Here is a 12,490-nt window from a genome sequence, read left to right as displayed (position 1 = left end):
AGCAGAAGACTAAATTTCGGAAACGTTTCGGATAATAGGCATTGGCAGAAACATGCGCTGTTGCAATCTAATTTAGTCTGTTAAACAAGTGTACCACTGTTCGCTTGTATTAAAGTCTTTTTTTAATAATATTTGAAGGGAAGAAAAAGAGCGTCCTTCGAGCCGGATTCGAACCAGCGACCTAAGGATTACTAGGTTGATATCCTCTACAGTCCTCCGCTCTACCAACTGAGCTATCGAAGGGACATGTATAATGCGGTCGTCAATTGATTATTAGTTACTTCACCACAATATGGTAACATTCTAACCATATTCAATATATATTTTGCACAAGACGTTTAATATATTAAGCAAATATGGTAACGTTAATTAAACGGTGTAATTCCATTCAATTGTGTGACAGTCGCTTTACAGAGAAGTATTTTCAAATGGTATTAACATGGCTAACATTAGCTAATCTAGCGAGCCAGTGGCTTGTCTTCACAGCAGTTAAGATTTAGTCTAAACTATTTAATTCTGACTGGTTAGCTAGAAAGCTAGCAGGGCATTTGGTTTGACAGTTAACGTTCAAACATTAACTCCTGCAGACAACAGCTTGCCAGCAAACTATGACGTTTCACAGCACTGATCTCGGTGGGTAATGAATGACTAGGTAGTTTATCAAACTGAAGGTATACACTCATTCACCTCACATTTAAAACTTTTAGAATAATCTTTAGAACCTAAAGACACTACACAAATACCCGGCTAAAATGGTATAACCTCCAGTTCAAGTTGTTTTGAATCTTGCTGGTTTGCTACAGGCGTTTTGGCTAACGTTATACTTCTTCTCGTTGGTCTGTCCGATTCTAGTTGGGTAGCCGCTGGCTGTTTCCACCATATAAATTCATCTGCAGTGTTTCGTTTCTGTAGCCCGTCCTTCCAGTAATTCTGGTCCAACTGAAGAGTACTGCAGACAGACTGTTGCAATGAACAGTACTTCACTAGACACTAAATGTACATTTAAAAACTTGGCAGGCACCCACATTCACAGCAAATTTCACTTCATTGAATTTAAGCACATTTAAAAAAAACTTGTATTCTGACCTGTGAAAAGTACCTGCATGAATCATGAAATGGGCGTGGTTACCTGCACCGAATACAAATTTGCTGTAAGCACACATCGCCTTATTGCAGTTTTCTGCACAATATCCTACCCACGTCCGCGACAGTAATCCACTGCCTTTAATAATAAAGTATCAGCTGCAAGTATCAGCGTGGAAACGAGTAAACAAAAGCCACATCACATACATGATTTTATCACAGGCCATAATTTGCTGCAATCACATAAAAGATTCTGTGAATATGTCAGTCATAATTTAAAATAAAAAATGAGTTCAATATCTTACTCAATTTATTTTTATTAATGTCCTATATTCCTTGCATATCTCCACCTTTGTCTGGCACAAAGGGCATTTTATAATTTTTTTTCCCTGCTTACAATGCAAACTTCTAGTTCAACTATAATAAAAAAAACACAGCTTTATTCATTAGAAATTGAAAATAAGCGAAAATGCTTTGTGAACATGGGCAGTGATAATCAATTGCATGTGTTAAAGGCAGAGATTTCTGACATCTATGAGATCGGGGTTTAGTCTCGTCTTTCTTTCGGGGCTAGAAACAAAAATGCTTGAGGTTTTACAAAAAAACATTTTATTTTCAAAATACAAACAAAACGGAAAGCACTTTTGTCATGTCACAGCAAGTATGAGCTGCAGCCTGTGTGGTTTTCTGTTGAGATTTAACGTTAATGCCGACACGGCCCATGTGTTAAAAGGAGGGAACACCCCTTTTCATCCCAAAGGAGCCATACCTCCACACCAATCTTGGCTAGGCTTGGACAATGACACAAAGAACTAAAAACGCTGTGAAAACACTGCCCACACCATAACATCCAGCAGAGATGCAAATTCACTGGATCACAGAATAATTTTTGAGCATGAACATTTCGAGTACTGACCAAAAAAAAAACAAAAAAAACTTCAGACATATTCCATGGTATACAGTGTTTTCTTCTTTTAGTTAAGAAGCCCAGAAAATGTCCAAAATCTTCTTCTGCAGCAGAATTAACAGCGCACCTCACTAAGTGCAGTGACCCAGCGAAGTAGGGTCCCTACAGACACCTTGTCAGGTTTGAGAAGCAGGCACCCATTTTGTTTTACACCTAAAGACGGAAGGCCAGTCCAATTCAGGAGACATGGTCCAGTCAGCAACTGATTAAGTCCTTTGATGACTGAGCATAGTATACTATATCTGAGGCTTGCATACATAACAGTACACAAATTTGGAGCAATTAATTTTGAACTTGACTGGATAATGTGCTGGACTAGTATAGGTAACATTATTCCTATACACTGTAATTAAAGTGTATTAACTTTATGTCTTATGTCTTGTGTCTCTATAATTCATAATTCACACAAATGGCAACCATGGCACATTCTACACTTGAAGTAAGATTGACTAAATCAATTTGCCACATAGACTGGTGAAAAGTGCAATATGTACAATTTTATTACCATTGTGCTATTACAGGCACAACAGAGCAGTATTGGTCTGTCTTTTTTCCCAAAAAAAAAACATAAAAACAAAGTAGAAAAACTTAGGCTACACAAAATAGCCAACACTATCACAAAAACACAAGGAGAACAGCCTTACATTGCACTGCCAATTAAAGTTTCCAGGAATACTCGGTACAAGTGGTTCAAATGTACCAAACAAATCTTTTCATATTCACAAGCCTGCAGCCTGGGACCATCCCACAATGTTTTCTGACAAACTGTCAAAATGCATTATGGGAAGATTGAATCTTGAGAGTATGAATGGATTTAGTTGCGAGTATCCGAGCACCGTGTTGCAAATGTTTGCACCGAAGAAGTCGTTATTGAACAGACCAGTGTAAGGTTGCCCCACTTGTTTTATGCGACCTACAATAGAAAACACAAACTACGCATCCAGACGGGTTATGAGGCCTCTCCATTATTCTCTCATTTCACCATCTTCCTCCTCTTCTTCAACACCTCTTATATACAAGACATTATTGCATCTGTGGAAAAGAAAAGAGTCAAGTCAATATGAAATCGAACAGAACTTAGAATTTACTTAGGTGATACTTTTTAAGATTGTTGCGTGGTATTGAGGTTTTGTGTTGTGATCACCATTACCCCCAAATTCAAAAATCTTACACAAACAACTGAATTATAGAAGAGAAGCATCTAATAGGTTCCACTCCACACTAAAGACGACAGCAATAAACCTTTGTGTCGATTAAGAGTTACTCCTACAACAAAAATCTTTTTACATTAAAAAAAAAAAAAAAATGTGGATAGTCACTCATTGGCTTTGTGAACATATTAGAATAGCTTACCTGACAAGCACTTCTCCCAAATGCCCAGCCAAGGCTCCATCCACATACTCTTCAGTGTTAGCCAACTATATGAAGACACAAACAGCAACTTTTAAAAGCAGGTTATGAAACCCTTAATTACACACAGTCCTTGTATGCAAACCACAAACAGAAATGGAAAGCAGTCAAGAAACACACTCCCGATCCATAGCAGATTGACTCCTTCCAGGCATTACCGTACACAGGTGTGTACCATAATAAGGCAGCTTCTACTCCTTACCCTGGCTTGCTTCTTGTAATATCTGGAATGGCTCAAACTACTTTGTACATAGGAATGCTGTTTCCATCACAGCACAGCCAGGTTAAAACGATCTGTCCAGGTATTAATACGCACCTGCATGTTCATGTAGCCATCCACAGACACCAGATATCCTTTGTACTCCATGCCCCACTTCAGCTTCACCATCACCGGTTTGCCCGTCAGGCCGTTAAGGAAGGGCTTTGGGTTCAAGGGTAAACTCTGGAAACATAGCAAGCCTTGAATCAACACTTGATGATCTCAAGTGACTTTTATATCCAGTTAGTGATTTAAACTAATGTGTCGCGCCATCAGTCAGAACACACAAAATGCCCTCCTATAATTGAACCAAAACAAATTCTGCATGAGTCACATCAGTTTAAGGTGCTTTATTCCCCAGTTTTCTGACCCATTTCAGTGCTTTTTAGTGTACTGAGGGGGCCAACGTGAACAGGTAGAGCAACAGACCCACGCACAATATAACCATTACTGAATTCACTTTCATGAATTGGTTCGTTTCATAAAATAGTCGTCAATTTTAAACAAAAATCAACGAAGCTTTGCTAGAGGCGATCGGTCCAAATCAATTACATACGGCGCTCAAAGATGATTTGGACAGAAAATTGAATGGTTTAGAATAGGTTTTCTAAATGTGAATATGACGGAAAAGCGACATGCACTGTATTGATTGGATACCAACTAGCTAATTACAACTTATCTTTGTTCCTCACAATCGAACTCTGACTATTGGTGGTTTAACAACAATATTCAAGGGAATGAGGCAACCGCATAAAGGCTCTGTAGAATTTCTTAAACAGCTTTGTTATCGCAGAAGAATGTCAATGCATTTGCGAATATTAGCAGGTAAGCCACCGTCCTAGGCTAGTCAAGTACCGGCTGCAGTAGAAAACACTGCGTTAGATCAGTTGAATGTTAGAAAAAGTTAACCAACTAAATTTTACAGTTACTCCGTGTTATATTCCATACGAGAAAACTGAATGCAGCACCACCACGAGTAATAAAACATTTCGACTAAAGTCTAGAAACAAGGATTCGGGCCTACTGTTAGCGTTAGCTAAGGAATGAATGAATAGAGATAAAGTACAATAGAGATTACAGATGTTTTCGATTGAAGTTAACGAAATTCAACAACTGCATTTACTAAAGAAACTTACCATCGCTGTGGATGATGTTTAAGGTATTTAATGTACTTCCTCGCTTCTAAAAATCAAACAAATTCTTGCGTATTTTACTACAAGCACGTTGCGGCGACGATTACAGGAAGTGGTTCCTTTCGACCTCTGAACTTCAATTCTAAACAGGAACTGTACTCGGATTGGCCAGAAAGCGTACCGTCAATTTCAATTGGACTGAACAGTGGTTGCGTTTTGCTTTAACAGCGCGCGAAGGTTTGGGAAGCAAAGTAAGCAGCACAGAAGGCGCATATTGAAGTTTTGGTTTGAATCACTGTTGTTGGTAATAATTTCGTAACTTCTCACAAATTTACTTTATCCCCCAAATGGTTTGACTGAGGTTGCTCACAAAATGTTTTAGTGAAATAAGACCCAACTAAACCATCTATGAAAGAAATTACCCTGTCGGAAAAGGCGGCCATCTTGGTTTAATCAGGAATAATAGGATTTTATCTTGACTTTGACATATATGATTTCATAAATATATATTAACATAGCTTTATATTAACTAATATATTGCTTATATCATTTTTTCACGATTTACTGATTTATGTCCTAATTTATTATCATTTTAGTTTATTTTTTGTTTTGACAGGGAAATAGAAATATGACAGTTTCCTTTTCAGTCAGACTAGTTTAAAACCTTGTATTTATTTAAAGCCTCTTTTCTCATCCAAACTAATCTAGTTCTAGATTAGGGTAGTAGAATTTTTCTGAATATTGTAACAGTAGGTCACACTGTCTTCACCCTGCTGAATATTGCAGACATGTGCCTAGTCTGCAGGTTTGAGAAACAAGATAGGCCTACAGCATGACTCATTTCCTCTCCAGGAATAATTAGGAATTGTTGGTAATCATGTGATTTCACAGAATATAATAAAACATTAACTGATGCACAGCCAGGAAAGGTCCTATTGTACCATTTTGTATGTAGTTCTGTGTTCCTTGTAACAGTTTTTTTTTTGCCCTTACCATTGTCCATCTCAGAGGGGTGTGTGTGCGTGTGCATGTGCGCGAGCGTGTGTGTTATTCACTTGCAATCTTCATCTTGTGGTCTAAAGATTAGTTGCAATATTTGCCAAATAAATTAAAATAAAAAATGGTATGGAAGGCACAGCAGGCTATTGTTTTACTTTGTCATTCACCTACTCTGATGCTATTTTGCCCATATTTCACTTTCTCCACACTCATCTGTATTGTATTATGAACGCCACATAATTAATCCCTAATTGTATAATGAATCGCATATCTGAGTTGAGTGTTTATAGGGACATCTCAAGGATAACTGCAAAAATTCAGGCTGACAGATGGTCACATGCTTGAGATTTTCTCTGGACCAAACCTACTGGGGTTTCTGGTATTATAACAAACATAATAAGATGGTCTATCATACATGAAAATTAGCATTTGCAAAGACAAATATGTATATTTTTATTTTCCCTTTCATGTAAACAGGCATAAATCTCGCACTTCAAAGTTTCAAATGCATCCATGTGACAAATAGAAATGAAGATTCCCGTTATGTCCACAGGGTGGCAGTGTTTGCTGGCTGTCCTCACTGTGGGACGGTTGCAGCCGGCAGATTCTTCACTTTCACTAACCATATGGTATGGAAGTCCATTTCTTGTAAGTCTGTGCATGTACTTTGTACATTGTCCTTCTTCAGTTACGGTGTGTCAGTTGCTTTGCATTCTCCGTGTTCATCCTTACTGAGACATTCTGTCCTTTTGCTGAGTTTACAAGAGAGAGCCTGCTGTGTTTAACACATCACACACCTTATGTAAATGTTAAAAAACTTGAAACAATTTGACACATTCTTTGTATTTTCCTTTTTTTGAGCCAGGGCAACACATTGTTCATGGCACATAAAATAACTGCTAAATCAAATCTGTCTCTTTTATGTGTCAATTCATTCTTGTTTACGCAACCTAGATTATTGTCAGAGAAAAATGACTCGGGGGGAGGGGGGGGATTCCGGTAACACAGACATGTTGAGCTGTTTGCTCAATTATCAATTTTCCTCGGACAGCGTGACGCGTGGCTTGCATTCTGGAATCTACTAACACGGCCCGGGCCCTTTTCTCTGCGTCTCAGCCTCTCAGGTAGCACACCTGCCTCAGGGGAGAGAGAGCAGTGTCTTACAAATCACACGGCCTCGCTGATAAACGCAGCCCGTGACCCCGAGAGTCGGGATTTCTGCTCAATTACTCCAGACTCGACGACCCTGACCGCCGCCGCACATTTCTGCCGCGACCTCTGTTCCTCACCGCCATCCCGATCACGGCTCCCGACTCTGAAACGTTTAGCGGGATTGAAAGGCGAGCGCTTCTGATGAGCTGATGTGCTCTTAGCTTCCAATGCCCGGCGGTATCAGTGAACAGCAGCAATGTGCAGCTTAACGTACAGGCCAGAGAATTGGGCAGGCAGCCAGAACAGAGGCTCAAATCCTGGGGCTGGGACGCGGCCGTTGCGCCGTTGATCTAGTTAGTCGTGAACTTGAACTGACTCAGTTAAAGTCTTTACTGAACACCTGTTAAAAGTCCAGGGTTGATCTGAACAAATTTGGCTGGCCTTCGAGTATGTCTAAATCAGTGCTAACATCTTGAAAGGCATTTTGTGTATGTGTTTGTGTATGTATGAGGCACAGGTAGTGAACGAACAAAATGGAAATGCCGTCTCAATTTAAAGTCGCTTAAACTTTATGTCTGGTGAAAAGCACAGAGAGTATTCTGAGGAGAGGGTTATAAAGTTTCCAAAATCTCCATTTCATACAGGTAATGAATGGAACATGGAAAAAAAAAAAAGTTGTTTCCTCAGTTTATCCATATTTGTGAGGGACGGATGATGTCAATCATTATTTAATGATCTTCGCCCCATGTTAAAGTGTTTCTTTCCTGCAGAAAATGTGACCTTTCAAGACGATAATGGCCCCGTTCACAGACGAGTAGTCTCCCAGTGGTTTGAAGAAGAACATGGCATTGACATTCTCCGTACGTCGTGGCCTTTTCAGTCACGAGATCCAAACACAATCGACTATTTATTTGACATTCCGGAATGTCACCCCATACGGTGCTTTCCGCTTCCATCAACCGAGCGCGAGCTGATTGGCTGTCTTGCGTAAGAGCTGTGTGATATTCCTGCCGCCGAATTCTAGAAGCTGGTGGACTGTGCCACAGTCCACACGGGCCAAGCCATGCTGACCACGGGCGCTGGCCTAAAGTCCTATTAAAATCCAGCTGTGAGACTAGACTTAGCAATACCTACATTCACACTGGTTAAGAGTCCTATAAGGAAATAGGGTGGGAAATAGTTTTTGATGAAAAATTTTTAGGTGCTCTGAATTGCTGATGTGCTGGTACACTACCCACACCTAGACCCCTGTATCAGGGTGGCAGCGTCGTATAATGGGAGGGTATGAGGAACTGGACCTGTAACCTGAAGGTCGCTGGTTCGATTCCCAGGTAGGACACTGCCATTGTGCCCTTGAGCAAGGTAGCTTTGTAAGGTAAGTCGCTCTGGATAAGAGTGTCTGCTAAATGCCTGTAATGTAATGTAATGTATTATGCATGGGATGAGCTGACGCCCAGTGAAATGCAATAAAGACTTCAGAGGGTGTGTTTATGGGGAGCAGTTTCCTGCTTGTCTCGCAACTGAGCTCATCAAAAATCACATGGAACTGAGCACGAACCGTCCAGCCAAAGTGGAGCTGGTGTAGCAATTAAAACAGCTCAGGTGTTTGATCACCTGGTCATGTGGTCTTGGCACGATTTACAATCGGCGAGGAATCCAGAGACCTCTCCGGAGTTTTACAGACCTTTCTGCCGAAGTCTCCGCCCTGTGTGTCTCTCATTGGGCTCAGGAATTGATTTCTGTGAGGTTCAGCATCTGTGCCCCCGTGTCTGTCTTACTGATCTGATCTTAGACGGGTTCCCATTTGGCATGACAGCTTGTCAGCTTTTTTTGAGCGCAGGTTTGCTTGAGCTCAATTAGTTTATCAGTTAAATTTCTGAATAAGACTTGTCAAATAGCAGAAGTATATCTCAACATGACCCAAGAATCACTGTGAAACCAATGTTCTCTCGTGTATAAATATGTTGTTTACTGAAATATAATGTAAAGTTTTGAATGTTTAATTCTTGACCTGTGAATTATTTAAATGATCAAGGAATAGCTCACCAAATACTCAAAATGTTATAAATAAGTTTTAATTATTACAATGAAAATGCAAGCTAAAATCAATTCAACACACATTTTTAAAAATCTAATTTCAGGCTGAAGGTTATTTAAGGGAAGAAGAAATATTAGAAAAGGGTTATGCCATGTTTTCAGGCGAATAACCATTTACTCACTGCTATGACTGTAGGTTATGACCTCATTTGATCGTCATTAAAATATTATAATGATATTTAGAATTACAGTTGACAGACTTATCATATTTGAACACACAATGATGCAATCGCCCTTTTTTCCAAAACTGTTTGCAAACCTGCCCAAGAAAATATGCCAGGCTGCAGGTGGTTAATTCCACCTTTCATAAAAGGGGCCTTATCTTGACAATGCTGGCAGGTTTACAATCACAACAGAATATCTGATATTCCACCGCAAAAAAACAGAAGAAGCAAACACAGATTGGTTTATCAGACAATGCACACAGTGTGCTTTTATTAAAGAGGGATAAGTTTAACATCGCCCTGTCAAAATTCGGCGCACACGTCTGCTCCTCGGATAACACGCATTGCGCAGTGAAGTGCAAATACCTGGAGCCTGAAGTGGTTCCACCTGTTCAGCGTGACAGCACATCCAGGAGAGAGAGAGAGGGGACAGGGAAGAGGATCTCGCTGCTCGCTCGGAGCGGGTCCAGGCCTCTTTTTTTTTTTTAGGTCTTTTTAAATCACTTTTTATCATAAATTTATGTTTGTAGCGGGTGCAGTGAGTGAACTGTCTGACTACTGATTTTCTATAGGCATCTTATCTGAAAGCGTTTGGACAAAAAAGCAGAACGATGGGGTACTGTGATCTTGCTGTCTTCCCACATCGTCATTGAACATTTTTATGGTGGAAAAGTCAGTGAGAAGCTGGTGAAACCCCGTCCAGGAATTCAAGTGACAACCAGGCTATATGACAGTTGAAAAAGTGAAAAGTTCTATAGCCGACTAGGGTGTAGCCAGACTATATGCGGGTAAAACCTGAGCTATTTTTGGGTTTTAACATATTTCGTTTATGACAAAACGTCTCTCGACCTAGATTTCCACCCCTCTAGATGTCTAGATTCTGGCTTTTGCCCCCTGGGATATGTCATCAATATAATATTGTGTTTGGCTGCGACGTCTTGGCGCAGTGCACCGATTTCCAACCCACCGATGGCACGGGCCCAACGTTCTCTCGATTAGCAGGGCATTCTGGCTCCTTTCCATGTTTCTCTGTTGAGACTTTCACCAGGCTTCACTTTCCCATAGTCACCTAGTCCAGGCTTCCGGACGAATGACGTGAGGCAATACAACAGCTAAAATCACTCAAGCACATCACGGACAGTTATGAACTCATCAGACTGATCCCAAAGCATAGCAGTTGCACTTTTCATGTGTCTGCATTGTTCCTTGTATTTTCCAAGCTCTATAGCACAACTGGAGCAATGGCGTTGGCCTTCTTCTGATGATCAGTACACATGGACGTATCGTGTCACTACGACGCATCTGGGTTTTTTGAGTGTGTTATTTTTGTCATGGTGTCCTCTTGTAAAAGGGTTTGAGAGGCAGTAAAGTGGACAGTTTAGGTGTGGGAATGCTAAAATGGGCCGAGAGGTCGTTTTCTGGCGCATTGACCTCTACAGAAACGGATGGTTTGGCCATGTGTTTGACATTGGCGGGCTCTTGAAGTTTTCTGTCAAGTGGAAAAACATCTGATTGTAAAAATCGAACAGCACTCCTCTTTGACTCCTCAGAAAGGTAGAAAGGAGAGCGAGGGAGAGAGACAGAGAGAGAGAGAAAGAGAGTGAAAGAGAGAGAGAGACTGCTCCACTAGGAGTTAACAACACATCAGTTCAGAAGATTCACACACGCTTCTGAAACATTGCAGCCATCCAGCTATGGAACTGCGTATCGGTGCGGTCCGAGACCGAGAAGGAATGTGCTCGCATCCAGGTTCTGTGTTTGCTCCCGCCATTCCAGCGCTTTCCCCCACCATACCTGTGTTTGCTCCCGCAATTCCAGCGCTTTCCCCCCGCCATACCCGTGCTTTCCCCCCGCCATACCTGTGCTCTCCCCCCCGCCATACCTGTGCTTTCCCCCCCACCACACCCGTGCTTTCCCCCACCATACCTGTGCATTGGCTTCCCCCCATACCTGTGCTTCCCAGCATACCGTGCTTACCTCCCCCATCCTCGCCAATACCTGTGCTCTACGTCTTCCCCCCACCACACCCGTGCTTTCCCCCCGCCATACCTGTGCTTTCCCCCACCATACCTGTGCTTTCCCCCACCATACCTGTGCTTTCCCCAGCATACCTGTGCTTTCCCCCGCCATACCTGTGCTTTCCCCCCGCCATTCCATCGCTTTCCCCCGCCATACCTGTCACTCTCTGCCTGGGCAGCCTCGAACCGCTGCATGTCTCTGCACAGCCTCTGGCTCAGACGAGAAGCCAGAACGGCTGCCTTCGCTTCCAATATTGGCAGAACTATATTCTCACCCTCTTTCTGACAGAGGAATGCGATCACCAAATTATGCTCAGAGCCATTATTTATTTTGAGAGAGACTTCCTCCCCCCCACCACCCACCCCCGCCCCTTCAGTCTGGTCTGGAAGATGCATGGGAAAGGGGTGTGTCTGGAATGATCACATTCTAAACAACAAAAAAAATCTTTAATGATATTTCACAGGATAAGTGCTATTTCAGCATTTTTCTGTCTGTATGTTTAATGAAGTAGTGGGGTTACTTTACACAAGAGTGTCTGAGATTCATGTGAGGGCCATTCTGGTCTCTTCCCTGGGCACTTCATCCATCCTCAGTCTCGGGAACTTAAATACAGCGATTCAGCCTAAAGCATCATGTCTCAGGCTCTCAACATATATCTTCATTCTGTGACTCCCAAGCAGCTTAATAAATAAGCACCCCCCCGAAATAGCAGCTCTGTACCAGTACCCACAATACAGCTCTGTATTACTGAGCGTTAAAAAGGAAGATCTAAGTGCTTTTTCAAAGCTATCAGTATTGCTCAGTTTGGAAACAAACCCATTATTCCTCGGGTTTCAGGGCAGTCGAATTCAACTCAGGGACACTGCACAAGTGGCTCATTGACCTGGACTCACGGTCCTTCTGTGAACACGACAAAGAAATTCACTCTACACGACGATACCCGGTGAATGCGTTTCTTCACCTGGACTGCCTCTGGGACGAGTGCCTGACTCCGTGTGTGAGATGCTTTACTGTCAGCCGTTCAGATTCCTCAGATCCAGGTGAATTGGGGGATCTTGGTTTGCAGTCGACTTTTAAAAAAAACACCGCAGATGTCACGAAATCCCCTAATAACAGATTGAGTTACAGCGAATGCGCGTTCGGCGCAGCTGCAGCCACTTCAGCGTGACTTGCCAGCTCCCAGCCCCAAACAGGATGTGCGGCCAAG

General features: G+C 41.9%; 1 protein-coding gene and 1 non-coding gene across 2 annotated transcripts; both read right to left on the bottom strand.

Moving 5' to 3' along the window:
- Window positions 1–153: 153 nt before the first annotated feature.
- On the bottom strand, window positions 154–243 carry trnay-gua (transfer RNA tyrosine (anticodon GUA)). Its single transcript is given in 2 exon segments — window positions 154–189; window positions 207–243. It is a non-coding gene; the product is annotated as a tRNA-Tyr (tRNA).
- A 1,432-nt stretch (window positions 244–1,675) lies between these two features.
- snrpf (small nuclear ribonucleoprotein polypeptide F) lies at window positions 1,676–5,016 on the bottom strand. Its single transcript, XM_064342550.1, has 4 exons — window positions 4,856–5,016; window positions 3,777–3,902; window positions 3,404–3,468; window positions 1,676–3,082 (listed from the first exon to the last, which is right to left on the bottom strand). Exons 1-4 carry the CDS (start codon window positions 4,856–4,858, stop codon window positions 3,016–3,018), a joined length of 261 nt encoding a protein of 86 aa, XP_064198620.1. The 5' UTR covers window positions 4,859–5,016; the 3' UTR covers window positions 1,676–3,015.
- Between the last annotated feature and the right edge of the window lie 7,474 nt (window positions 5,017–12,490).

The sequence above is a fragment of the Anguilla rostrata genome, chromosome 7 (genome assembly GCF_018555375.3).
Source record: "Anguilla rostrata isolate EN2019 chromosome 7, ASM1855537v3, whole genome shotgun sequence".
NCBI lineage: Eukaryota > Metazoa > Chordata > Actinopteri > Anguilliformes > Anguillidae > Anguilla > Anguilla rostrata.
This window is presented reverse-complemented; position numbering and strand designations above follow the sequence as displayed.

Coding starts and splice junctions, on each gene's coding strand:
- snrpf (XM_064342550.1), bottom strand. Junction 3,469..3,776: donor ATGGCTACATGAACATGCAG/GTGCGTATTAAT, acceptor GTCTTCATATAG/TTGGCTAACACTGAAGAGTA. Junction 3,083..3,403: donor TTGGGAGAAGTGCTTGTCAG/GTAAGCTATTCT, acceptor TCTTTTCCACAG/ATGCAATAATGTCTTGTATA.